The sequence below is a fragment of the Pundamilia nyererei genome, unplaced genomic scaffold (genome assembly GCF_000239375.1).
Source record: "Pundamilia nyererei isolate P.nyererei 1_Seehausen unplaced genomic scaffold, PunNye1.0 scaffold00020, whole genome shotgun sequence".
Taxonomy (NCBI): Eukaryota; Metazoa; Chordata; class Actinopteri; order Cichliformes; family Cichlidae; genus Pundamilia; species Pundamilia nyererei.
In genome coordinates, this window is record NW_005187421.1 from 5,057,373 (window position 1) to 5,084,662 (window position 27,290).

Sequence of the window (27,290 nt, forward strand, 5' to 3'; positions counted from 1 at the left end):
GAATAAAGCCTTGATTGATTGATTGATTGATTGATTGATTGATTGTCAGTGTTCAGACCATACCTGCACACTGCATCAAATGGCTGTCTTCCCAGAATCCTCCTCTAAAGATAATGCACAAGAAAGCCTGCAAACAGTTTACTGAAGACAAGCAGACTCAGGACATGGATTACCTGTGGTCTGATGAGATCAAGATGAACTTATTTGGTTCAGATAGTGTCAAGAATGTTTAGCGGCAACCAGGTGAGGAGTACAAAGACAAGTGTGTCTTGCCTACAGTCAAGCATGGTGATGAGAGTGTCACGGTTTGGGGCTGCATGCGTGCTGCTGGCACTGCGGAACTACAGTTAATTGAGGGAACCATGAATGCCAACATGTACTGTGATATACTGAAGCAGAGCATGATCCCCTCCCTTCAGATAATGAGCCATGGGGCAGTATTCCAATATGATAATGACCCTAAACACACCTCCAAAAAAAACAGTGCCTTGCTTAATAAACTGAGGGTAAATGTACTTGACTGGCCAATCATGTCTCCAGGCTTAAAGCCTGTTGAGCATCTGTGGGGCATCCTCAAATGGAAGGTTGAGGAAGGCGAGGTGTCTAACATCCACCTGCTCCATGATGTCATCATGGAGGAGTGGAAGATGATTCAACCTGTGAACCTCTAGTGAACTCCATGCCCAACAGAGTTAAGGCAGTGTTGGAAAATAATGGTTGCCACATAAAATATTGAAATTTTAGGCGCAATTCAGACATTTTCACTTAGGGGTGTACTCACTTTTGTTGCCAGTGGTTTAGACAAATGATGGCTGCATGTTGAGTTATTTTGAGGTGACAACAAATTTACACTGTTATACAAGCTGTACACTGACTACTTTACATTGCATTAAAGTGTCATATCTTCAGTGTTGTCCCATGAAAATATATGATAGAATATTTCCATAAATGTAAGGGGTGCACTCACTTTTGTGAGTAAGTGCTTATAGAGCTTATAGTAACCTGAGTGCAAAAGGACCTTCAAAGTACAGCTTTCTTTTTCTAGCACTGCTCCAATCAAAGTGCTTTTGTTAAGAATCTTGTGAGAGAAGGATAATTTCTTCTCATATAATCCAATCAAAATCAACAAGATGACTTATATTATCAACGCTACAAAATAGCGAAGGGAAAACTGACCCTTGGTGTTTTGCAACAGCAGAGATTTGCCCCTTTGGTGTGGCTTTTTAGTTAACTTGATGCTACAGTATTGTTTTTAATCTGCCGACTCAAACGTAAGGCCTCTTTGACGTATTGCCACTTTGGCGTTTCTCTCGTTATTCAAGTGTTGCCCCCTGACAGCGAAAACAAAAGAAAACTAATTAATCAAAACTTCTTATGTCACGTGACTCAGTATCATCTCATTTTTCACACCAGCTAGAACCCTCATTAATTAGCAGCTTTACATTAGCATGCCATCAGTGCTGCTTTGCAAATCACTCTCTCCCTCTCTCATTTGCATGCTCTTCATCACGTCTTCTGACTCTCATTGTGTTTTTCTCAGCTTTGAGCTGAGCTTGACAAGCACAAGAACACACAACAGCCTTCAAGTGTAACCTCCTGTTAGGATTTCTTCTGTTTCCTTTTTGTAAATGTTGCCTATTGTGAGTCTTTGATGTCCCTGGAAATGTTAACGATATCTGCATTGAAGATAAATGAAGTAAAAGTTTAGTAAAGATATAAACTAATGTGATTGATGCAGAGTGAGCCTATATGGGGAGTGAGCGCACATACATTTTTCAGCCTAATGGACTGTGGTTGCTGGCATGTATGCATTAGCTGGTAAATGAATAGCTCTAATGAAACCTTTATTGTACTCCCCAGTGCTTTGTTTTCTGCCGGTGTATCTTAAATTTTAACGTGGAAATAAACTCAAAGGTCTGAAATCTCAAACCTGTTTTTCCTTCTGTAACTCTGGAGGTAAAATGGCAGTTTGCTGCATTTACAGGCTGATCAGCGAACTGTTAAGAGGTACAAATATCAAAGATCGTCATTCATTAGTGACATAGCTGTGAGACAGCGAAAATATATGTGAATCGGAAACAACGTAACTGATGCAATATAGATTTGAGGTTGTGACATAAATTCATTATTGTTAAAACATTTTAAAGCATTTCTTCTTGTTTAATTTTAAAGACCAGCTAAAAAAGTACATTTTAAAAACACAAAAATCACTTTCCACCACCGGCATTTCACACAAATTATTATTATTATTTTTTACAAATAGCTGGTAATCAACATGCAGTATTTAAGTTTTCATGAGTACATACATTTTGGATACAAAATAACAAGCAGTATGTGTTCACTGAGAATGTTGGTGATAGATTTGAGAGATAAACATGTAGTTTCTTGTCAAGTAACTATAAGATTTCAGTTTAAAAGGTTGAATCAACCTCATCACAGCGCAGACACCAAGCTTACTGCTATGCCTGCAGTAGACGACACAATCAAATGAAAGCCTACTACTCAGAAGCCAGGAAGGCAGAAATTCCCCTGAGCAGACATTTGTGTGTACTGGATCTTTCGCAGGACAAAAGAACAAACTTGTTTGGATGCTCTGATGGGTTCTGTTTAACAACACCTACAAGGCAATGGGCAGATGCAAAGATGCTGCTAGTTACATAACCCACACAGATGCACCTCCACACTGAAGTGACTGGGTGGCATTTCACGTCTGTGGTGTGATAAATGTGCCACGTAAAGCCAGTTAATGCGTTTCTGATGAATGTGTAGCTTCAGTTCAGGAGAATTTCTGAGCTTTTCTTATATATTTATAACTATTTTTCTGGCAAATGTATGACTTTATACTTTTTTTAAAAATACTTTTATACTTTTTTATGCACCCATTTTGACTTTAATGACTTTAATCTCAGCAGTTGTAAATATTTTCTTAAAATAACAGCCCCATCCTTGTGCACTACTTTAAAGAAGACACACTTTATTGCCTGAAATTGTTACCTCTGAAGCATACGAGTGCATAAACTCTTTTTTCCTCCTGAACAGCTGCTGTCCTGTTTCTTATCTGCTCTGACAGGTCAAGGTTTTTATGCTGCTCGTTTGGCATGTGGGACAAGTCTCTTTGTAGCTCTATAGATATGGATTTAGAAGATATCTTCTCTATTGTCTTGGAGGACAAAAACCAGCATTGGCGTGCAAACTGTGCACTACCCTGATAACAAAGTTGTCAATTCTCTGTCACGATCACTGTGGCAATAGAAAGAGCAGCATGGCCCTCGGGCTGTTGTTGATTACTTGTTTTTTCAGTCAGTAGTCAGGAAGGTGACACGATTACACTAAAAATATATGTAGCTTTGAGTCAGTGATCTGAATGCCTATAGAGAGAGTGACCTTCACAGCAAAGGTGCATCTCTACTTCTCTTTTAGAGACTTATGAAATCTATTCATGTCTGCATCCTTGGGCAGCGTGCTCATAAATGTCTGACAGGAGCTACTTTTTCATTCACCTCATTTCTGACCCTTAAATCTGAGAGGCAGGCTCACCTAAGACTATTTGCATCAAGGTATGCACAAATAAATCATGTAAACAACAAACTGCCTTTCAACTTGCTTATTATTTCCCCCCATCTAAACACATCATTATATCTCTTAAATGTTCACCACACATACCCAGAATCTGATAGTTTAGTGCATCTGTTGTTGTGGCTTGAGGTCCTAGTTTTGTTGGGAGGTATTTGTTAATGTGACGCTTATGTTCAAATTGCACCTTAATACGTTCCCGATGTCCTCAGTGATTCATTATTCAGCTGGGAGGGATATAAGCGAGGCACACTAATTTGATGCCTCTCTCTTTTCCTGCCAGTGACACATTTAACTGTCCCCAAAATTGAGGCACTTGCCATCCAATTCACATCTGCAACCTAATTAGCGCTGCATTGTGGCAGTTGGCTTCTTTTTTATTCCTGTTTTTTTTCCCCTGGAGTTTCTCTCTTCTCGGTGGCTTGGCATCTTACAGAGGATGTATTTGCTCAGTTCTTTAAACTAACCTTCAGTTAAACACTGCACAGAACGTGGACACCGTTTAGCTGAGAAAATGCTACTATCGCAAAGACCAAATATGTCAGATTATGCAGATAAAAAAGCAAATATATCAAAATAGGGCTTTTTTTGGATAGAAATAGTAAAGGAGAAAAGCCACCTGAAGCACTAGAGTGATAGTCAGTTGAATACAGAGTGTAGTTCCTATAAGTTTTACTCCGGTTCCTGCAGAGATTTGTTCTTTTTATTCATCCCCATGGCACAGACACGTGACTCAAAAGCTGCTTCCCTTGTGGGCAATGGTCAGTGAGAGTCAGTGAGGCATACATAGTGTGCTTCAAGTGCACTGGCTGGAAGCTTAAAGGTCCTGAACATATATGCCGACACCGAGAGCCAACAGTTATGCCTGCAGCGAACTAGTTCAATGAGACAGCCCAGAGCTGAAGGAGGGACCTAGTTGATGAAGGGAACTCTCACCCTCTTGGTCATGACTGGATGAAAGACCAGTGTCAAGTGACTTATGGTCTCAATCTTGCTGCTAAACACAATTTTCCATTACTAGTTAAAAACAGCTAATCTCAGGTCCCTTCTGCCAACAATGATGGTTTGATCCAGTTTCTTGAATCCCACCTACTGCTCTTTAGGTGGAATAATCCAGGTAGCTTCATAAAACCTTTTAGCAGTCAGTAGAAGTTAACGCCCCCACTCACAGCAACCCAACTGCTTTTTCTCCACACTCATATTGCATGTAGCTTCACAAATGTTCACAATATGAAGGTATCCCAAGCAAAATCTTTAGCACTTTGCCTTTAGTACTGTAGGGGGAAGAACTGATGAAAAACAAGGTCAAAATGGCTAAAAATCTATTATGAAGTTTCTTTCTGAAATCTGTTGTTGTGCAGTGTTTCTGTTGTCACACAGGTCTCCCTTTAAACAATTCAACTGCTTCATGAAGACAAATTCAGCACTGAAACAGTGCAGTATCCAGATTTACTGGTTTCTTTTATGAAGGGATCTCATACAAATCTACTCAGACGAGTATTTTTAACCAATATCTGTAAAATATTGAACTTTAGCAAAATTGAAAAATAAATCATGTTATCTTTTAATTTGGCAGAATAGCTTAGATTTGTGTCATTTCACAGATTTTTTGTTTTAATGAAGAAACTGTTCAAAAAGTAAATCAAGGAAGCAAATTGCTTCCTTGCTGCTACAAAGCAGTAGTTGCTATTTGAAGACTTGTATAGGGAAAACTGACAAAAGTTCACATAGTAAATGTTGTAAACTCTGCAGAAGGTAAATGCTGAAGGCAAACTCTAGGTGTGTGGGGGTGTCCACAAAGCAGAGCTGTATGAAAACCGGAAAATCCTTAATCAGCTTCAGGACTAGTGAGTTTATTGCCCACAATCATCAGCTGAGGTCAGGAGTTTGCTGGAGGATACATGAATCATGTTATGACTCAGTGCTCAAGTAGGAATAAATAAAAAAGGGATTCCACCCTCTGAAGGATTTCAGGTCAGAAAGAGACAAACCATGATACTCAATCAGCTGTGCTATTTTTACAGCATTTCCTTCTTTAAATCAATATAAAAATAAATAAAAGGACATTCGGGAATGAACACTTGCCTGACTTTCTGGATGAACTTACCTTAAAATCAGAACAGGACAAACAAAAATTAGTTAAACATCATATCTACTTTTTTAAACAACAGTAGAGCAAGTAGAAAAAATATCATTCTACTGTAACGTGCTTCTACCTCCCTGTGCTTCACTTCTGTCTGTACAAACTTCCCCGAAATATACGGAGGCTAACGTGGTCCTGAGCTTGGCAGCATAGTCAGGGCAGCATTGGGCGCTCGCCATCATCCTGTTCTCATCTTCATGTCCCGTTCTCCAGCAAGTTCACTGCTACCAGGCCAAATACCACAAGCTATTAATCTCCACCACCATACAATATCGTGAGTGCATACATTTTCCGCTTGGCTTGTCCCAGCAGGATTCGAACCACAGAAACCTTGGCAGTGCTTGAGACCAAGGACTGTTGAGGACACTCGGCATACGACAACCAGCAGGCTATAAAGCTTGTCCTGTACAGACTGCAAAAAGATAAGGTTCATAGTTACGCTTCTAGAAAACATCTAGATGAATGGGATAAGCTGGAAGAGTGACATAAATAGCAGAATTTGAATTTTTATTAATGCATGACTTCCTGATTCAGTTCTGTTTGAACTGGACTTCACAGCGTTGTCGATGAAAACAAAAGTTCCTGCTCGCAGTCCTTTGGATCCAAAGTCCTGTTGGCTTTTATTCCTGCCAGCTAATCAGGGACTAATCTACACCTGGGAAGCCATGTGAATTCTGTTAACACCAATTAACTAAGAAGAAAAACCAGCAGTAGTCATATCTGTAAAATACAGAGGAAAGAACTGCCCATGATTAAACAGAGGAAAAGCAATGTTAAGGTATTTAGACCTAAACTAGTGCATATGATCATGGCTGCTTTATATGCCAGTTGGGCCTATTCAGAGTTAGATGTATTAAGATAAACTAATGAGTTTGTTTGTTTTTAGTTTATTTTGGATAGCAAGAATCTAACATGCCATTTAAAATCACATAAAAACATCTGAACAATTGTCATGACCAAAAACAAAGTATCAATACAGACAGAATTTTTCTCCACTTGTTTGTATTCTGTGAAGTTCAATGTTTTTTTACATTTTCGTGACATGCTAGACTTGTGGTGTGCTCAAATCTGACACTAGTCTGACAGACTTATGTTGGTCTACCTTTACCAAAAATGTATGAAGCATGTGCACATCTGTGTCCAGTTTTAGTATTTATAAAATAAATATTTGCCCAAAAAATCTGTTAATCCAAAAAAAAGTAAAAGATTCCTCATGATTCATGTTGAACTCAGTGATGTACAGATGCAGTTACATTTGATTAGAGTTGACTAACTTGCCCTATCCATCATATCAAACCACACGTATCCTCTCATGGTCTTCATGATATAATATATCCATATCAAATATGGAAGCATGTCTCTCTGTATGCTTGGCTCTGTATGGATATAATACTGTATGGATGAGGGAGATGCTGAAGGAGGCCAAAAGTCCACTATACCTTACAAAGCTCTCTTCAGTGATCTAAAGGATTAAATTACTTCCCTCCTTTAAGTACACCCTGCCTTATTTCATTTGAGTCAGAAAATAAAACCCAAGTGATGGAAGCTAAAGATGGTGTAACTGCTGTTCACTGACTTTAAAAGAAAGAACACATATTTTAGATAATGGCTGTCCTCTAGGTATTGACTATTTGTTCCACCGGTAGAGTTGAGATGAGCAGAATCATAATTGTTCTGCTTCCTGGCTGAAAATCGCCTTGTAACCTTCACGGAAGTCTCAGTGGGCGTTCTGCTGTGTCTCTTTGATCTGCTGGCTTTCAGCTCCACCTTTCATTGCATCTCAGACAAAATCACCAGTGTGAATCCTTCGGGCTCACAACAACAGCACTAAACATGTCTGGATGAATGCCTGTGTGCAGGGTTAAGAAACGCACACCTGCAATGTTTGCAGCAGGCGTTAGCAGTGTTGTGATTAATGATATAGCAGAACAAATGCAGCTGAACAGTTTAATGGACCCACAGCAGCTCAGCCTGCAGTAGATACAACTGACGGTCCTGTTTGTTTTCCATGAGAAATGTGTGTGTATCCATATGTTTGTGGATACACCGTGCAACGTAAAGGGGAAACACCCCAAATCCCATGTTCCTCAGCAATGGAGCGGAGAGCAATGCCATGCCAAGATGACATATTGAAGGGGGCGGCCATTTTGGATGCTGGTCAGGAAGGTGTAGAGAAGGTCAGCTGTTGCTTTTTGCCTTCGCCAGAGAATTACACATTGTTCTCATTGGAAAGAGCTGCACAGTGTGCTGCAGCAGAGAGCCAAGTGGAAAATTAGTGATTATCTAAGTAGGGAAACGTCACAATAGATATTTTAGGCAACAGTGTTTCCTTTACATAATCAGCCACAGATTTTGCATTAAATTCAAAGAGTCTTCTTATCACAAGCTTTTTTTAAACACTGTAATCCATTAAAACAAAATTTTTAAAAAAGATACTGTGTTCTTGCCTTCGTAGTCTGCAGCTTTAAGCAGCCTGTATCTATCAACACTTTGAAGATTCTCATTAAAACAGAAAACAATATTTATACATAATTATCATACATTACCATAAAAACACAATAATTTTTATATATCCCTGTTTTGTGTATAGCTCTTTTTATTCCTATTTTTTTATTGTTATTATTTTGCCATTTACAATTAGTTGATAAAGAGTCACTGACGGAAATGTTATCTTTCCAGAATGACAAAGTATCTTAATCTTATTCTTATCTTACAAAACTTGATCCTCAATCAAAAACAGAAGTTTTTCCAGAAGTAAAGCTGGCAGTTTGTGCACTTCTAAGCGTTTGGATGCCACAAAATCCTTAAGCAACAGCCTTAAAAAGTATCTCCTTTGTTACAGATGTAGTAGCTATTAGCTTGGGTAAATAGTTAATAATAGTACACTTTAATTTTATACTTCAGACTAGTTCTGGATGACTCGGCTGTCTTTGTGCTGTACTTTACAATAACAAGGTGTCCTTTATTCAAATAAATCTGATGGTCTTCCTCTCCACAGCGCCGATATTGTGTTTAAAGCCATTTGACCAACATCACACAACACGAAGCAGCCATTTTGACATGTTGTTGCAAGGATTAACACAGGTGCAGGTAATTAATAAATATGACCATTACATTTAGTTGAGCGTAGAGCTGCTGGTTTGGGAACTCGTGGTATCATTCAGATAAAGATACGGGACAGGAAAGCCTGCTCATGTCTACTGGATAAACAGTATAAAATAAATGGACAGATAAACAGATACGCTTCCAGGGCCAGGGTATCTACTGACTTACTGGAACACACAGTAAACAGAATGGAACTATAATTAATGTTATAAATTACACCTGTGTTTACCCTGCTAAGACAGGTCAGAATGGCTGCTGTGAATGGGGCCTATTCACTGAGAGTTTCCTGCTATGAATAAGAGCCTTTTAGCGGCAGAACTGATTAACTACACTGTGTACATTTTTTTCCTCTCTTTATATTCAAAATTTTCCCCAAAGTTATTGCAGAGGTGCTTCTTAATCTCCCCGAGTCCCCTGACTCAAACTAAAGCAGTGTTGCTTGATGTTAAACCGCCATTAAGTGGACGGTGGAGGCCGGCACAGTGTTCCATGCATAATGTAGGTGACAAACAGATGACTCGTGTCCTCACAATTCAACCACTGCCGAGGTAGCGAGTGAGCCCATCTGTGGTGTGCATATGAGCGGCTAACGTGCTATGATGTATGTTTCTGCACACTGTTACATGCGAGTGTTAGCGTATGTGTTTATTTCTTCATCTAGTGCCTTCATGCATGCCAATATGCACACATGAATCGGTCCCAGTTTGGCATGTTTGTGTTTGTAAGTGTTGTATATTTGTACTGTGTGTGTGGAAGTAACATGACTCCCATTTATAGGCAAATTTATTCATGAGCATATTTATTTTTTTGTGTATATGTTACTCTTGGTAGACATTCATATGTTTATGAGTGTATGTTTTAATGCCGTTGCCACTTGATGGATTGAACTGGCTTCACTACATCTGCAGGGGTTTTTATAAGGTTACAGAATGACTCAGCCACTTCTTGGCCACGTGCATGAAAATTCACTTCACAACCCAACTTGTGCAAAGGAAAACAAACTGCAATATCTAACACTCCTGCAGCAGCCATTGATAACTTCTCACCCCTTGGTGAGTGCATGTGTCACAGTGGCAGGCGGTGTCTCTTTGCATCAGGATCCTACGGGTGGCACAGCGGGCCACAACACATCACTGATTCCTTCTGCCCTTGGTTCAGACAGCCCTGCCACTGCCAGTGTGTGTGTGTGTTTGCCAAATGTACAGCTGCTGACCCCTGCAGAAAGTTCTGGATGCTGCTGGGCTTCTGACAGGATGTCCTGGCCAATTCTTCTCTCTGTGCACTGTGCAAAGCCTGAAATGCAAACTACATGCTAATTTAAGAGCAGCCTTTTCCGATTTCCAGGGCTTCAAGTATTGCACTTTGATTTTGTCAAAACCCCTGGTGTCTCACACTTGGTGAACAAAGTGTCTGAGCCATGTTGAGCACTAGGTTATGGCAACAATGATACAGGTCCATCATTTAGCTGTAAAGTAACTCTGGTGTCTTATTTAAAGACAGTAGTTCTGCTATTTTTGGACAGTCAAGCTTAATGTTGTAATTCTGCACATTATAACCTAATTAATTACATTTTGGTTGTTAAAACTGAGTAAATGTAAAATGCAAAGGAAAATTAAAAAGTGAGTGAGGGCAAAGTGAAAAAACAAAGCTCCCATTAACCGTGGTCTCCGAGGCCTCTTCCTGCTGTGCGATACTGCAGAATTTGGTATTGATCCAATACCAAATGCAGGACCATTACTGACAATACGTGGCGATCGTGGTTGAAGGTGATGATCGTGGCTCAAGAGTTGGAAGTTTGTCTTGTAATCGGAAGGTTGCCGGTTCAAGCCCAGGCTCCAACAGTCTTGGCCGTTGTGTCCTTGGCCAAGACACTTCACCTGCTGCCCACTACTGGTGGTCAGAGGGCCTGGTGACGCCAGTGTCCAGCAGCCTCGCCTCTGTCAGTGCGCCCCAGGGCAGCTGTGGCTACAATGTAGCTTGCCATCACCAGTGTGTGAATGGGTGGATGACTGAATGTAGTGTGAAGCGTTTTGGGGTCCATAGGGACCAAGTAAAGCGCTAAAGAAAGAATCTAAATTAACCCAACTAACCTTACCAGACTTAAAATGGCAAATTTTAAGGCTTTGGATAACTTGAATCTCTAAAAATGTATTAATAAACACATTTCCTTACATTGGACTTTTACTTTTATTTTTACAGCCAGCCAGTATGTAACACTGGATATTTTATGGTCTTTATCCTACAATACTCTCTATAGATTAGAATTAACTAAATTGGAACTGCGACATAATTCATTTCTTTTGGTGCTTGCCATCATAACATTACATTTAAGTCTATCCTCGATATACAGCAAGCCTTTTACAGCCTTCTATAGCTGCATGGACAAAGCATTATAGTACATATAAGATGCCTTCCATTATGTGTGTCTGGGGTGAGAGCAGCAGCCCCAGCAGGAAGCCCTTTAGCTTCACTTTTACATTCGTGCACTGTACCACTGTGGTGGGAAAAGTCATCCTACTGCCAGGAAATCATACACGATTAGTTTTTGTCTGATTAAATGTCAGGAACGCTGACTGGTGATGCATAAAACCAATGAGGAAATTATAATTGACTTAGAATATATTTCTTAAGATTTATTGAATAAATTTGAAGGAACAAAAAGACAGGGGGCAAAGCTGAAGGTGGAAAAATGGAAGATTTTTGATGGGAGTGACCAGGATGGATGAATTAAAAATGAGTGCATCGGAAAAAGGAAGGCTGAGATGGTTTAGATAAAGGATGATGAACCTCGAGCAATAGGAAAAAAGGATTTTGAAGATGGGGTAAAAAGTTTTCTGTCTTATTTATGTTTTGCAGTTTTGCAGTTACCGAGCATGTTTACTGTAGTTTTCAAACTTTTGCCACAAAACCACGTGTTAAAATTAAAGAAGTTTGGTGTAACCATACCAACTGATCTTATAACTGACATTTCAGCTACACTAATCTTTGTTCACCATTTTAATTTCTGAGATATAAGAACAACAGAAGCAGTTTTTGGAACAGATGGAATTTTATATCCAAAATTATGAAAATGTTTTCAAGTACAGGACTACTTCTCTGTCAAATCCAGCCTGCCATGCTGGTGTTACACTAAATATTTGACAACAATATCAAACGTGTATGAAATGTCAGCGATCAGCCAACAACAACGATATCATATTCTACATTAAGCAGTGAAGTCGTTATGTACATGTACAGAAGCTGTCAAAAGTACAACATTAAAATTTCTATACAGTTATATTTTACATTACATTTGAAAGCACTCGAGAGCCACAAACCTGTCCATAAAAAAAAAGAGGTGAGTCAACTGCAGATGTTGGCACCGTTCCTACCAGATAATGCTGATATACTGTATAACACTGCACGCACAAACTCAATCACGTAGGAGCTCCATAACATTAATGCGTGCTATCCAGTCATCCCTCTCACTAGCGTATAGTTAAGTGCCATGCCGGCTCGGCGTACACTATTAACTGCTTTCTAGGTCAAAGCGTGAATCAGTAATAAGCATCAGTGGCTCTCACACAGAACAGTGTCTCTCAGCTCTCTGGCGAGGCAGGTAGGAGTGTTTTGATTCCCTGAACTCCTCGCCAAGATCACACACACACGCACAAAAAAATATCCATTTGGAGTTGTAATTAGCACCGAGAAGCAAGAGAACTGTGGTGTTTGTATGTTTAGGTTCAGAAAGGCTCATTTGTCTGCACGGCTCACTGAGCGGAACTGCCACGTGGTGAAACTGCGCGTGTTTTTGCTTATTTGTCATGCCGATGGCAGTCCTAGTAATGCCATTTGCATTATTTAGTAAATATGGATTCACTCAGTTAATTAGCGAGAGACATGGATTTGCTCACCTCTTCAAACAAGAAGGTGAAGGGCAATAATCAAACCAAGGATAAATGTATATTCAGCTGAGCACAAAGACTAAATGATTCATCTATCAGTGAACTTTGTTTCTGAGGCTGATGAGACATGTTAGAAAGAGAGCAGAAAGATTTTCACTAATTACGTGTGTGATAACGTCACTGATCTACATGCAGATACGCACAGTAAGTTGCTTATACACTGCTGTATTAATGTGGGGGAAATGAGTCTAAAAATCTAAAGAAAACCAGCACAAAAACACTTTTCTTATGTGATGCTTATTGATATTCCTGATCTGTAGATCATTTTCACCTCATTTAACCACATTTAAACAAGAATGTTTGTTTTGGTGTCCAGAATAGGTGTGCGTTTATTCCTGTATTCTGCTTATTTCTTTCATGACTTCACTCACAATAGAAGCCTGAGGGAATTTCCCTGCTAAAAGTGAAAAGTTTAGATTGACAGATGTGTTGGTCACATGGGGACTCCCTTTGCAGTTGATGGGCTGCCCACTCACGGCAAATTGTTGCAGGGCAGAAAACCCCCACAGACTTCTGAATGTCAGTCTATTGTTGTTACTATATAAGGAATATAACTATATAACACTTTTTGCCAATAAGTGGAGATTTTATTATGTATCACGATAAGCTGCTTTGGCTCAGATGTTTGTTTTTTGTTCACTTAAAGATAGTAATACAGTGCAAGAATATGGCATTTTCTCTGATTCGCGACTATTTGTGTGCCCCAGTTAGACTCAGAATTATTCAAGGTTAAGGGAAGATAATTTTCCTTTTTAAATGATAACAGTATCCTTGTGTGTATACACCTCGATTTGCTTCAAAACCTATGATGGATGATTTGTTAAAAAGAATGGCCAGTGCCCAAATCAGAATTTAATTCAGTTCAATTAAATTCAAGGACTTTATATTGTAAGGTAGACCCTACAATAATAAAAAGAAAACAGAGAAAACTCCAACAATCATACCATATGAGTAAGTGCTTTGGCCAACTTCCCCTGACAGATGACAGGAAAGGGCTGCTTACATTTCTGGTCCAGCTGCAGCTGTAACACTGGCTGGTAGCCTTTGTGATGTTTTTTAAGTGGTCATCTGAATTGTTAGTTAGTTGTGGTTTTGCCTACAGAAGAATGCGATTATTGTTCTTCTTCACTCACATAACTTGTGAGATAGTGACTCATCACAACAGACAGAAGGGGACATAAGTGCACACAAAGCTGACACAATAAATTCACTTTTTGCGTATCTGATGTCATTAAATCCCATGCCACACCTGGACTTGTATCACGGAACACCAGTGTCGCTCTGCACACCATTTTGAAACCACTGGGCTGTAACTTGAGTTTCAGAAAATTCCCCCAGGTTAGTCCCTGTCACTTGCTCTGTGATCATCGCCCAGACAAAAACACAGTCTGACATGAAGGCCTTCAGGGTGACTTGCTGGACCATGATGACAAGTAAAACATCCATACATCAATCATCTTCAGGCAGGCATTTTTTTTAAATTGGCCCTTTCAGTTCAGCCAGGTGGAGGGAAAAAAATCATCTTTTGTGTGGAAATTCTTCCTTTTTTCATGGTGATTTTGAAAGTGTTTCTTAAGTATAACTTTAGAGCCGAGTACACAAATAAGCAGTTAGCATCTAGCCTTTGTCTAACATCTGTCAGCTCCTGATAGAAATATATTACATTTCATTTGAAGGTGGTAATGTATCCTTTTCGCCTTCTAGTATATTACATTTAAATCCCATTACACAATAATGTAGTTCAGAACCACGTTACTGTTGATGTTTTTAAGTTAGCGAATTTTGATGGAATCTGATTAAGATATATCAGAATTACTCAGTTTAAAATGTTTCCAGACACAGTGAGCAATTTGGGATTTATTTTTCACATGTAAAGATTGATCCACTGATCCATGCATTTTCTTCCAGTTATTCAATTCATCTTCAAGGGGATATGTACAACAATAAATAATTGAAACATGCATTTATAAAGCCTGCCAGAATACAGCAGTTGGTCACATTGTGGTTCAAAGGAGCTGAATTGTGTATTCAGAAATGTGCACTCTTAAAAAAAATGTCTCTGCACCACGCATGATAAAAACTGCTGCAGCGGAGGTGTCTAAAAATGGCAGATATCATTACCGCAGCTCAATTTATCAGCATTACATTGCCTTCCTTCTTGCCTCATTTCTTTGAATTCACTTAAAATTGGTTAATATCCACCATAAAACATTATTCTTTATATGCCAAGTCAGCGGAAAGCCATTTAAGTGTGAAGAAACTCATCTGAATTGTTCACGGAGATTGCACACTCGGGCACGGAGGTTTTACATGAAATCCAGCAGGAAGTGTGTCATGTTGAAATTACATGTTGTGTTATCTAAGCTTGTGGTTTAATAGTCAACTCTTCTAAATAAAATAAGTTATGTTTTAAAACGGATGATTTTTTTTTTCATTACAGGCCTGATGGACCAAAATAGCTTGTTGCAATAACACAAGCATGCCGGCAGGACTTCAGCTGCTTTACGATCGCACTTCAGTTTCCTGTTTTTCAATAGTTTAAATGAAAGAATAACTAAAAAAAAGAAAATTGTGCCTTTACAGTTTTAAAACTGACTCTCTATTATCAGTGCAAAGGCTGCTCTGTTTAAGGACAGTAAGAGGATGGAGGTCATGCCTGTAGCTCTAAGGCTCATTAGTGAGAGTGGACAGAGCGTGAGGATGAGTGGGGTGGAAGACGAAAGGCAGAACTCTATGAGGACAAGCAAAGAGTAAAAGCATGGAGTAGAGGGCACGGAAGAGCCATTAATTTACAAATGTAGGTTTGTTTGAGGATTCTTTGAGGGAAAGGAAATCCACATTAGTGCTAAGAAAAGTGTGATTTGAAAGCACAAAAGTAATTATGTGCAATACAGAAACTCATGGCGCTGTCTCAACGAGCAAACAGCATCAGCGGGTGAGTAAGGTCATGTGGGAGTTATATATCTTCATACAGACATATATGCTCCAGGGTTCTCCAGCTAATCCTAATTAATCCTTTAGGATAATTATGTTTTATCACCTATGTAATCGCACAGCCACAGTAACACTGTCACTATTAGTCATGACACTTCAAATTAATGCTTTTTTTTTTTGCACAACTCTATGTGGACTGTATTGTCACACAAACACGGCACCCACGTTAGCTTAACATACGCACTTTATGTGAGTATTTGTGCGGCTAAATGTAGCGATGCTGTTATTTTCAGCAGTGGTTCAAAGCTTTTTATGTGTGACGACTACAGATGAGCTTATGACGGAACCGTCAGATTGGCTTATGTGTCCCTCCACTCGTCAGATGTTTAGTGCTTATACTGACTGTAATATTGCACATAGTCATAAAAGTTTAGCTTGGCCATAGAATAATTTGCACATTTTTCTCTTTTTCTCAGTAGGCCTAGTGAAGTAATCAGTACAAATATACAGATGTGTTTATGAGTACCAAACATTATTTTTAGGTAAACCGCTGAGAATCAGAGGGATGCAATGAGATATGACATAACTATGATCAGTTGGAAATTCTGATAAACACTGAGACTCAGATCTTAACAGCAGATAGAAAATTAGGATAGGTCTGTTTGTCTTCCAGTTTTTATGGAAACCCATTTGGAAATCACTGGATGCCTGAATGTTAGAATATTCTTCCTGTCCGTACCTGATACTGTGCGCTCTTGGTTCACGTCTCTGACCTTTGTTAACAAAAAGCTGAACTACTCTTGAGGACTACCTTCAGTCCATACGCACTTCAGAGGTAGTCGCTATGTTTGACAGCAATTGTACACAAAATGTACACGTAAAAATCATTTTCTCTTTTAAATCACATACTGCTGGTAAATCACAAGTAACCTATGAGATAAGAAACGTGTCACAAAGAAGAGCTGGAGCTGAAAACTGACAGTATTGTGGGCGTTCTTTTACGTCCCTCGAATGTGTATATTGGTATTGGCATTCCCTAGTGTTATTATCTGTTGACACAGAAGTTTGTCTAGAGAATGTTTACATGTTTGCCAAGTGGATATGTGAAGCTGCAGGCTGCTGTATCTGCATTGTTGTGGTGCAGTTTGCCCTCCTGTGGTTTACAGCTGGGGGCACGAGGCCCGTCGCATCCCACTGATTATGGCCCCAGAGTGCGTGTGTGTGTGTGTGTGTGTGTGTGTGTGTGTGTGTGTGTGTGTGTGTGTGTGTATGATCCTCGGTTTGTTTATCATGTCACTAACTTTGAATGTGATGTTTTTCTCTTGGTTGTGTGTGTCCGTGTTCATGCATCTATTGTTTGCCAGTTTCATGTTGTTTGTGCTTGTTTGTGTGTTTGTCATTTCTGTTGTAGTCTTACTTGGAAAGCCAAAAGAAAAACCCAGAAACACACACACACACACATACACACACCTACCTTATCATCTAATGCCAGCTAAAGCCAACTACTAAGGTCCACCCTAGTCTCTCTGTTTGTCACAGACTTTGTCACTCTCTCCCTCTAGCTCACTCCCTCTCTATCCCTCTGTCACCACGCACAAAAAACACACTAAGAAACACACACACATGCACACACACCTACACACATATTCAGACAAACATATCCTTCTTTCCCCTGTGGCTGCCTGATTGAGGTTTCTTTGCCTCGCCCTTCAGATTTACTGTAATCGGTGAAGGAGGACGGCAGGAAAGAAATAGATGGAAAGTTTAATTGAAGGATGGGAGAGCAAAGAAGGGATAAAATGAGTGATCCAGTAAAATAAGAGAGGCTTAGGGAGCTGATCTGGGAGGGTGGGTGGAGGGGGTGATGTGGAAGTGAGAGAGGTAGTGACACGAGGTGGAGTAAAGGTTTGGTCTCAAAGAGGGATACAGTGATGCAACCAAAACCTTGGTTGGTTGCTAGCAGTGGTGAAATTGAGTACAGAGTACAGAAAACAGAGACTGTTTACCTTCAAAGTAAAAGTTGCACATTTTGAAGCATGTTGGCTGGAGAAATAAGCCACAACCTTTACTTTGGAGGTGAACGTTCTGTTCCAGTTTGTGTCAGTGATGGCGTAATACCACCCTGCACCACAAGATGGTACACTGAGTTGGTGTAACTTTAATTTAACCAGGCACATGAATAACTTTCAGTGGCAGCCGGGCAAAAACAAAAAATATCAAAAGTGAAACAGCAGCACACATCAAACAACATCAACACACTCAGAGGTAAAGCGCTGCCCCCTGGTGGTGAAAGGGTCATTACAAAATGTACCTTTAAGTATGATTTGAAACTTCCAATAAATACAAATTTTAGAAATCATAAAATTGTATAAATCATTTTTCTATGACCTTTTACCACAACTTCAGCTAATCAGATGATGCGATGGCAAAGAAGGAAAAAAAAACAGAAATCGGAGAATGATGAGCTTTGAAAGCTAGCAAGCCGCTAGTGAATGAAAAACTGAAAAAAGTCACCTTCAATAAAAAAGGATTGGGGGAACCATCCATCTCATCACATTTGAACAGCATCCATAGCTGCAAACTCAGTGGCTTATAGTTTCTCATATGAGGCTGAGTGGTCCAAACTTTCTCCTGCAATGAGTTTCTCCACCACTTCTGTCGCCTTTCTACAAAGGTCAGACATTTTACATGCACTTATGTACACATGCATGTGCACCAGTCATTTTAACTTCCTTAAAAAAAAAAGAAATCAGCTGCTATTGTCATTTCTGTGTTGAGGTCAGGCTGGAAGGCGAGAGAGAGACTCAGAGGCTGCTGAGGACAGAAAACAACTCCAATTAAAGAGAGATTACAGCTTCTGCCGGTCCACAGTGCAGCGTGACTTTACAACATCTGCCGTCAGCGGCTGATGATAAAACACCAAGTTTTAAAGATCAATTTGTCACTTTTCATCTCCTCCTACACCTCATTTACTTCCAAGGCTGAGGGCAGGAGGAGGCCAGAAGAGAAGGGGGGAGGAGGAAGGAGATGGAACTGCAGCCTTAGTGCGAGAAAGAGGTGAGAGTGAGAGAGCTGACTTCTCTTTACGAGCACTTTTGATGATGTCATTTGGAATAAATCCTTCCCTCTGCCCCCTGGCATGGATTCCCGTTTTTGAGATAAGAGCTCTTCATGCACACACAAACATGCACACACAAACATGCACACATTGCTTTAACAGCAATGGAGATCAAATCAATTCCTCATTTGTCCTGATTTTTTTTCTCCCTATGTGACACTAATGAGCTGTATCAAGCAGTTCTAAAACACAGATCCAGGAAGTTCAGGGTGGGATTTATCCCAATAAAATGTTTAGTCTGCATACAAGTTGTACATTGTAATATGTGCATAAGAAACCTTTTATTTTGTGTCATATTTCCACCACACATAACTGTTTGAAGCAGCAACCGTTTTGAAATATGTCCTTGGAGAAGTGAAGGTTAGAGAGCTAAACCTGATGTAAACAAAGCCAAACACACAGAAGGATTGCATGCTTAGGAAGAAGGTCTCACTTTCATAAGCTTCTTTCTCTTTTTCACTTCTTTCTCACGCTGTTTTTATTCTGGCTCGATAAAAGTTTGAATCTGGGTTCAGCTTTGTTCGGGATTACATGTTTTAATAATAATAATGATGAATTTGCTTCACCCACACTGGTACATGACGGCTAATGATAGGGTGATGTGATGTCAATCAAACACAGACTGTACACACTCACACAGTCAAACTCTTCGTCACACTCATTGTGTCCTCACCCTTTTTACTGTTTCTCTGTAATTAGCATGACGCTGGACCTTCACTGTGAAAATACAAATCCATATGTTTAGTGTGTTTGTCACAAATCACGTGAGTTGCCAGATTGTCTGTGAAGCACAAATTAAGAATCTCTTTTAGCAGATTTATTTTGGTTATTGCAAACACTGTTTGTTCTGCTATACACATCTGATTGTGGTTACTCTCAACATTAGTTTAAAATATTAACAAGCGTAAAATCCCTCATATAAACACTTAAAACAACACTTAAAACAAATCCTGCAAAATTAACAAAAGCAATTATTTTTGACACTTAAAAACTGATATGCATAATCTTCAAACTAGCCTAAGGAGGCCAAATGAAAGAAAGCACATGAATGACTTAATCATTTCATAGCTGGATTAGCTGTCTTAGGTGAGTTTAAAATGATATATTTGTGAAAAGTGACTAGAAACAGCAGAAGACAGTTAATTATGCTACCTTGATCTGTTCAATATAGACCACACCAGAAAGAGTCACTGCAGCACTATGGTGCACTAGGTGGCATATTGACTAGTCAGAGGAATGAACTGTTACGCTACCACAGAAAGATAACACCCAGCCACTGGGCATGGCAGGATTATTTAGTCATGTTCTCCGAGCTAGCTGACATACTAAGTTTCACCATCCAGTTAATAATCAAGAAATAAATGAATAATAAATGATTAAATTCACATTTGGGAAACTGATCTGAATAGTTTAGGGCAGCGGTCTCCAACCTTTTTTGTGCCACGGACCGGTTTGTGCCCGACATTATTTTCACGGACCAGCCTTTAAGGTGGCGCGGATAAATACAACAAAATAAAACTAGTAACGGAACCGAAAAAAAGAAGATTTATTCATAACACACGTGAAAAGACCCAGGAAAACAGAGTTAACGAAACAAAAAACTATAACAAAATAACGCTAAAAAAACGATAAAAACCCTGAAAACCATACATTTCACACCCGAGTCTCACTCTCGCGGCCCGGTACCAAATGACTCACGGACCGGTACCGGTCCGAGGCCCGGGGTTTGGGGACCGCTGGTTTAGGGTGTTGTGGAGCACCTCCCTCACTCTCTGACCTCAGTAAATATTTTCCGGATGATTTTAAGGACTCTGATGTTAGTTTCAGGTTATTTTGATTAAAGTGTGAAGTTCATTTTGTAAGTTTTAGTCAGTATAACAGTCAGAATGGAGGATCATCCAGGGTAGTCGACAACTTCTGAATCACAAGTCTTTAACCGATCAGGGTGCAGTGTTCTTAAATTCACAGTCAGATTGTCACAGTCCTGGGTCGTATTTTGATATTCATTGTTTATAGTTAGTCCTTTTGGCATTAGGTCCTAGGTTCCTTAGTTGTAGTTATTATTCATTGTTTAGTAGATCTCCTTTGGGTCGTCTTCCCATGTATTAAAGTTCCCATTGTTGTTTATTGTGTCTTATGTGTCATGTTTCTGGTCTGCCTGGTTAATGCTGTCATGCCTGTGTCTAGTCATGTTTTCCTGTTTATTTTGAAAGTCCAGTTTTCATGTCGTTGTGTTTTAGTTTACATTTCCTGTGCATCATTATGTTCATCCTAGTCAACTGTTTCCTCATGTGTCTCCACTTCCCCTGATCACCTCATGTGTGTATTTAAGTCCTTTGTCTCTTACTGTTCATTGTCAGGGCGTCTGACTATGATAACCTTTTGTTATCATGGTCAGTCATAGGTTTGTCATAGTTTTTCATAGTTATGCTTGGTGTTTCATAGTTTCATGTTCTCAGCCTAAATAAAGGCTCACCTTCTGTTTGCAAACCAGCTCCTTGCCTCCAGTGTCTGCTTTTGGGTCTGCTTTAACAAACACACCGGCACTCCACCGCGTGACACAGATCCACCACTCCCTTGCCGTGTCCAGTTTCAAGCAACCAAGATGGTGAAGGTGAAAAAACACAGCTTAAGGCTTCATAACAGGACTTTACTCGCCAGTGAGCAGAGATGGGCAGTAACACGTTACAAGTAACGCGTTACTGTAATCTGATTACTTTTTTCAAGTAACGAGTAAAGTAAGGGATTACTATTGCAAAAACAGTAATTAGATTACCGTTACTAAAACCGTGATTTTTTGCGAGAATGTCTCTTGACAGTGACGTAAGCGAGTGCGCCGTTCGTGACAACAGCTGTGTGCCGATCAACAATGGATCATATGTCGAGTCAGGAGAGAGTATGAGTGTGCAGCGTTTAAAGCGTGGAAGTACTGACCTTACTTTGAGTTTGATTCCATAAAAAGTGACAAAAACATTAGCGTCCGTTGTGCGTGGGAAGAAAACTTCTTTTTACAGCGAAAAAAACCCCTAAACTTCCGAGCAAGCACCGAGTAGCTACGACATAATGGGAAACTCACAGAGAAACTCGCGGATTCTTCCACTGACCGCGGCACACCTGCACCAGGGTAAACCTCCGCCTACCCCACTCCTGCTTTACAGGTGAAAATAGAGCAACAGGACCGCTAGTCTTTGACTTTATTTATTGTCTGTTGTGTTTTACTTGCATCTATTTGAAAGACTGAGTGTAAACACAAAAAATATTTTATTTTATGTGCTGGGATGTGCAGAAAATAGGTTTAGATGTTAAACTAATTTATTCAAGTCAGAGAATGGTGCATATAATTAAATTTTTGCTTGATGCATAAAGTTAAAAGATTAAAACTAATAAAACAAGTTTAAAAAAAGAGACTTTTCCATTTGATTACATTTTGTATGATGGATTATGCAGAAAAAGTAGAATTGGGCTGAAAGATCTATCGCTTTATTACCTATTCAGGTTGTAAATCGTGTTTTTAAAAAGTAACTAGTAACTTATTACTTTTGAAAATAAGTAATCAGTAAAGGTAACGGGATTACTTTTTTGGGGAAGTAATCAGTAATTAGTTACTGATTACTTTTTTCAAGTAACTTGATCAACACTGCCAGTGAGTGACATCACATCTTTTATACTCTCTATGATAGCAGGGGACTTGGGTAGAAGTGGATATAGGTGCAACAGTGAGGATGTTTTGTGACAACTTCTGTTTTTGCCTCTCTGGGTGTCTCCTGCCTCACAGCTCAGTGTTGCACAGAGTTATATGTCAAAATACACCAAAATGGAGGATGAGGGGTTGAGGATGGAGTATGTAGTTACCACTAGTTAGCATCATTACTCTATCAGTACTCACAAACTTTGATTGACAGAGTAAACACACAAACACAAACCAGCGTCTTTGTTCCAACATCTTTTTCAAAGTCTTCTCTGCATGGATCCTTGACATGAAAACATTTTTGAGACCTCCTGATCTATGACTTGCATTTCAAAGGACAAAAGGTTCGCGGATGGCAGATGAGTACACCTTGCAAGGCGACCTTTCTCTTCAGCGTATGAAACAGACAGAGCACAGATCGGTGCCTAGATGGGAGCAGATGGAGTGTGAGTTTCTCCTAAGAGCGCGCAGAGAGAACGAGAAGTGAGATAATAGCTCACAGCTAATCCACTGCACACTAAAAACTCATTACTTCTTAAGAAGGAAACAAAAAACTTGCTCCCCGAGATGGAAAGAAATACTCTGCTCAAGGTGAAGACCTTGGCACAGCCTGCCTGATTTTCCTCATGTGTGCAGTTTCTTTTATGTGCGGTTCAGCAGATTTGACTCGTTTTTATTGACGGGGAGCTTTGTACCAGCCTGGCAGTGGGCACCTGCAGCTCCCAGGACACCCACTAACTTAACAGCCAAATGTTTGAACACACGATGAACACATTGCTACGGAACCTGTCAAAAACACAAAACAGGAAGCTTCGTAAGTACATATAATAAATATTTTACATGTGTAGACTTTTCGATGCAATATTAATCATCAGTGCCATTGAATTATAAGTATTCTATGGGTTTTTCTTTGCCTGAATCATAACAATTTCTTAACGAATTTGTCTAGGATCGTATAGACTGGAACACAAGTAGCTGTGTGTTTTACATCAGTGATGGTTGCTTTTACATCACTGAAGAGAGAAGCAACAGCAAGTAGGAAGATCCCCAAAAAAGTTTCAGGTATTTGAGATTAAAAGAAATTTGCTGTTCAGAGGAGCGATGAAGGTATATTTTTTAAAAAGTCCTTGTCATCTGCACTTGTCATTGTGCCTCTGATGATGATCATTGCCAGAAGTGGGAGACAAAAGCTGTGCACTCAAGGTTTAAAAGAAGATTACGCACCCATTTCACCTTGCATTTCACTTGATTATTCAGTAAATGCCTCCAGATTGCTTTGATGCTACCCTGACTAGTAACAGGGAGCATTATGCTGCTCCTGTTTTTGCATGATGTAACTTGGGATGATTGGTTACAACAGCCTTTAGGGCACTATGTCAAACTGCAACCCAACAGTGATCTTCAGCTACCTCTAAGAAGATGTTAGCTAAGGATCTGGAGATCATGGCGGAAGAAGAAGAATCGGGGAAAAGGTGGCAAGCAGGACGTCCAGTAACAGTAATTTTCAAACTGGCTTTTAGTTTGTTTTTTTAGAGCTTCATGAAACAAAAGTCTGTGAGACAGACAATGAGCTGATCTTCTTGCTGTGGGAAAAGTAATATTAGCATGCTTGCTTTGTCTTACTGTAATACACTAGCATTGCATTTCACAGTTTCACTGCATTTGACCAGCGACTAGCTCTCCAAATCTTTTAACTTGTTAAAAACATGCATGTGTAGCTGTCCATATGGTGGGCAGTGGAGGGTTGCCAGGGTGGGATTTCTGAGTCTTACAGTGGTGTAAAAATGAATCACAATTCAAACATGTGGGGGTATCCAGCTGTAAAACTGTATGGCCTTAAAAAGACATTTTGCAAGAAATGAAATTCAATCCCCAAATGTAACATTTTAATAACAAATACCTGCTCATCAAAGAATTGTGATGTTTAAAATAAATAACTAAAGCTTGATTTGTGCGTTTCACTTGATTACTCTGTAAATGATTAATTAGTAGTTTCCATCCAAATGTTTTTAATGTTCTATATAATGAATGCACATATTTGAAGAGACCTCCTTGTAGAAAAGTGGAGTAGGCAGGTTTTTGTCTCCTATAGGAATGTAAAGGCTAAAGAGTACATGGAAGAAGAAGAAGCCATTGTAGCATAGTCATCATATTAATGAGCCACTGACAAAAAATTAAATTAAATTAAAAAAAAATGTCCAACTGGCAAAATGACAAGTTCACAAAATGACACCAGATACCAGGAGCATCATTTTAAATCCAGCATTCAGCGAAAATGTTGCCATTCTGTTATATATTCATGAATAAAGACAATCAGAAGAACATTCCCCGCCATACATTATGTACTACATTACGTTTCAAAGAAATTTACTGTGATTCATATTAAAATATGTTGGATCCTCCCTCGATAAAATAATTCACATCGTCATCGAGTTTTACAATTTTTTTTTTAAATTTATTTTGCGTAACGTCGAAAACAGACGTTACGCAGTTGGAGAGATTAACTGCTCTGATCACAAAGCGACCTCCGCAAACGCAGCTTACATGTGCTTGAAAAGTCAAACAGCCTTTTGTTACCTTTGCTGTTCAGGGGGAAGTTAAACCACTTTCATTCTTTGAACTGTCCCACGAATCATCACGAACCATCCGCTGCTTTGTGAAAACCATCTCCGTCATTTCACCTTCCACTGCACTGTCTGCATATTCATAACAAGTTCATACCCCTTCAAAATTCATTACTCTGTTTTGGTATTCACATGTTCAGGGATTCACTGCAGCACAAGCCATTAGAAAATCACCCCCGTGCCTGCACGCGGGAATGAAATTATTTAAGATTAGATTGTGCCTTGATTATCTTTTCTTCCTCAGGTGGAAAATGTGCGTTCAGCATCTCGTGATAAGGAGTCGCTGCAGAGTCCCGGTCAAAAGGCATCTCTGCGTTTTTGATGGGTAAGACTGAAAAACGATAAAAACGTTTTTAACTCGTCTTGGTGAAAAATTTGAACTTCTTCGAACATAAAATGCCCCTTTGACTGCACTGGTTTAATCGCGTTAGAAATCATGAGCTCACTGAAGTATGCGCCACAGGGGCCAACTGCGCCACGCGCGCAAAGACCAACCAGCAGATGTGGAAGAAATGCGCAAAAAAGCACCAAAGCGCAAAACAGGAAAGAAAAAGAGAGACATTCTTGAGATGTGACAATCCAATAATGTTTGCGTGGAAAAGGAGGGTGTTGGATACAAAAGTAATCACTTTGGAGAGTAATTAAACCTCTACAAGAAGCAGAAACATCGGCGGACTCACACTCATCACATCCGTCGTTACAGCGGATAAAAAGGGAAGAACTTACCTCCCAGCGCTTGTTTCATAACGAAATTCATGATGATGGCTTTTAATTCCCTGCCTTCCTTATCCGAGCGATGTTACATTCAATAGTTGCGGAAGATGAGAAGTCCTTTGTTGCCAGATCTGCAAATTAAAACGACAAGCACGTTAAGCACGGAGACGTGTATTCAGCTTAGGCTACAGTCGACGCTCTTTATACTACATTTGTTAAGCTGAAATATGAAACGGTGATTTCTGAAATGTTTGCAAGAGGTGCTTTTGCGTGTAAAACACATTTCTTCGATGCGCCAACTGAAGGGCACCGAGGTCAATGGTTCGAACACAAAAGCGCCAAACATGTCACAACTACTGACCAGCTCAGAAACTACTGCTCGCGGTTTATCTGCGAACGTTTTGCTTTAAAATATTTTCCAGGACAGCTGACGATCGTTCAAACCGTGTACGGCTAAGCTTTGCCTGCAGTCAGAGCACTTCTGAGAAAGTGCACCGTGAAAGACCCTCAGTCTGGCAGGACGGTCTGCTGTCACGCATGTGAATCCCGGACTAAACCACTCCTGTGTATTTTTCCTGATCATGTGGTAAAACTTTCCATCCTCCATTGGAGGGACGTGGACTCAGCCATCCCGCTTCAACATTAGAAAAAAGAAAAAGCTACTCGCACGTTAATGAAGCAGAAATATCGAGCTATGCACGCATGTCTACAGCTGAAATTGCAGTTGGAACATATGTTCAAAATGACCCCCCTTTTATGCATGCATGTGCTGGGATTGTGTGAAAGGAGAGGCACACATGCACTTCCTAGTAGCTGCGAGCCTGGTTTCAGCACCACTGCGAGTGGATAGCTCCCTAAACCGTTGGCTTGTGTTGAAGCAGCCGCATCAAGCGTCGATTTACCTCCGTCCGGCGCCTGAATGAAATTCTCCTGGCACACACACACCGAGCACGGATCGAGGAGCAGAGCTTCAGCTGCAGTACCCTCCGGAACGAACTTATCCTGCAGCAGGCAACAGCAGCACGGGCTAATCTAACTGCTCGTTCCTTGCATCTCCGTCTCCCGGGGCTGGAAAAAGGACGTCCTTGGTGCTTCCTCCTGCTTGCCGCTTCGTCTTCCTGCACTCACTCACTCACTCACACTCACACGTAGAGACAAGGAGGAGGAGTGGAGGGGGTGGCGGTTTGCGGAGGGTGAAGCAGCTGCCGTTAACACTGTGATGGGAAGCAGCGAATGAATCACATGGAGGGATGGAGAGAGAAACGTCCCACTAACGTCCCCCTGACCGATAGAGAGAGATCAATTATTCAGCCCTGACGCTGGCTGGCTGCTCGGTCCTACAGCCCGCCCTCCCATCTCTGAAACGAGAAGGGGGACTCGGTGTGTGCTTAAAACGGTGGTGCAGAATATCAGCTATAGGCTGGGGGTGTTAGGAGACACAACATTT

General features: G+C 40.1%; 1 protein-coding gene across 2 annotated transcripts in view; it reads right to left on the reverse strand.

Moving 5' to 3' along the window:
* Positions 1 to 27,196, reverse strand: part of cplx1 (complexin 1) — a 63,122-nt gene extending 35,926 nt beyond the window's left edge. Inside the window, exons 1-2 of one of the 2 annotated variants that reach the window (XM_005726575.2) lie at positions 26,746 to 27,196; positions 25,856 to 25,974 (exon numbers count right to left, since the gene is read on the reverse strand). In XM_005726575.2, the coding sequence (XP_005726632.1) occupies positions 25,856 to 25,886 (31 nt within the window). In that variant the 5' untranslated portion in view covers positions 25,887 to 25,974; positions 26,746 to 27,196. Of the gene's footprint in view, positions 1 to 25,855; positions 25,975 to 26,204; positions 26,410 to 26,745 lie in introns of those variants that run through there. The other variant, XM_005726576.1, reaches the window with a different exon arrangement.
* Positions 27,197 to 27,290: the final 94 nt, after the last annotated feature.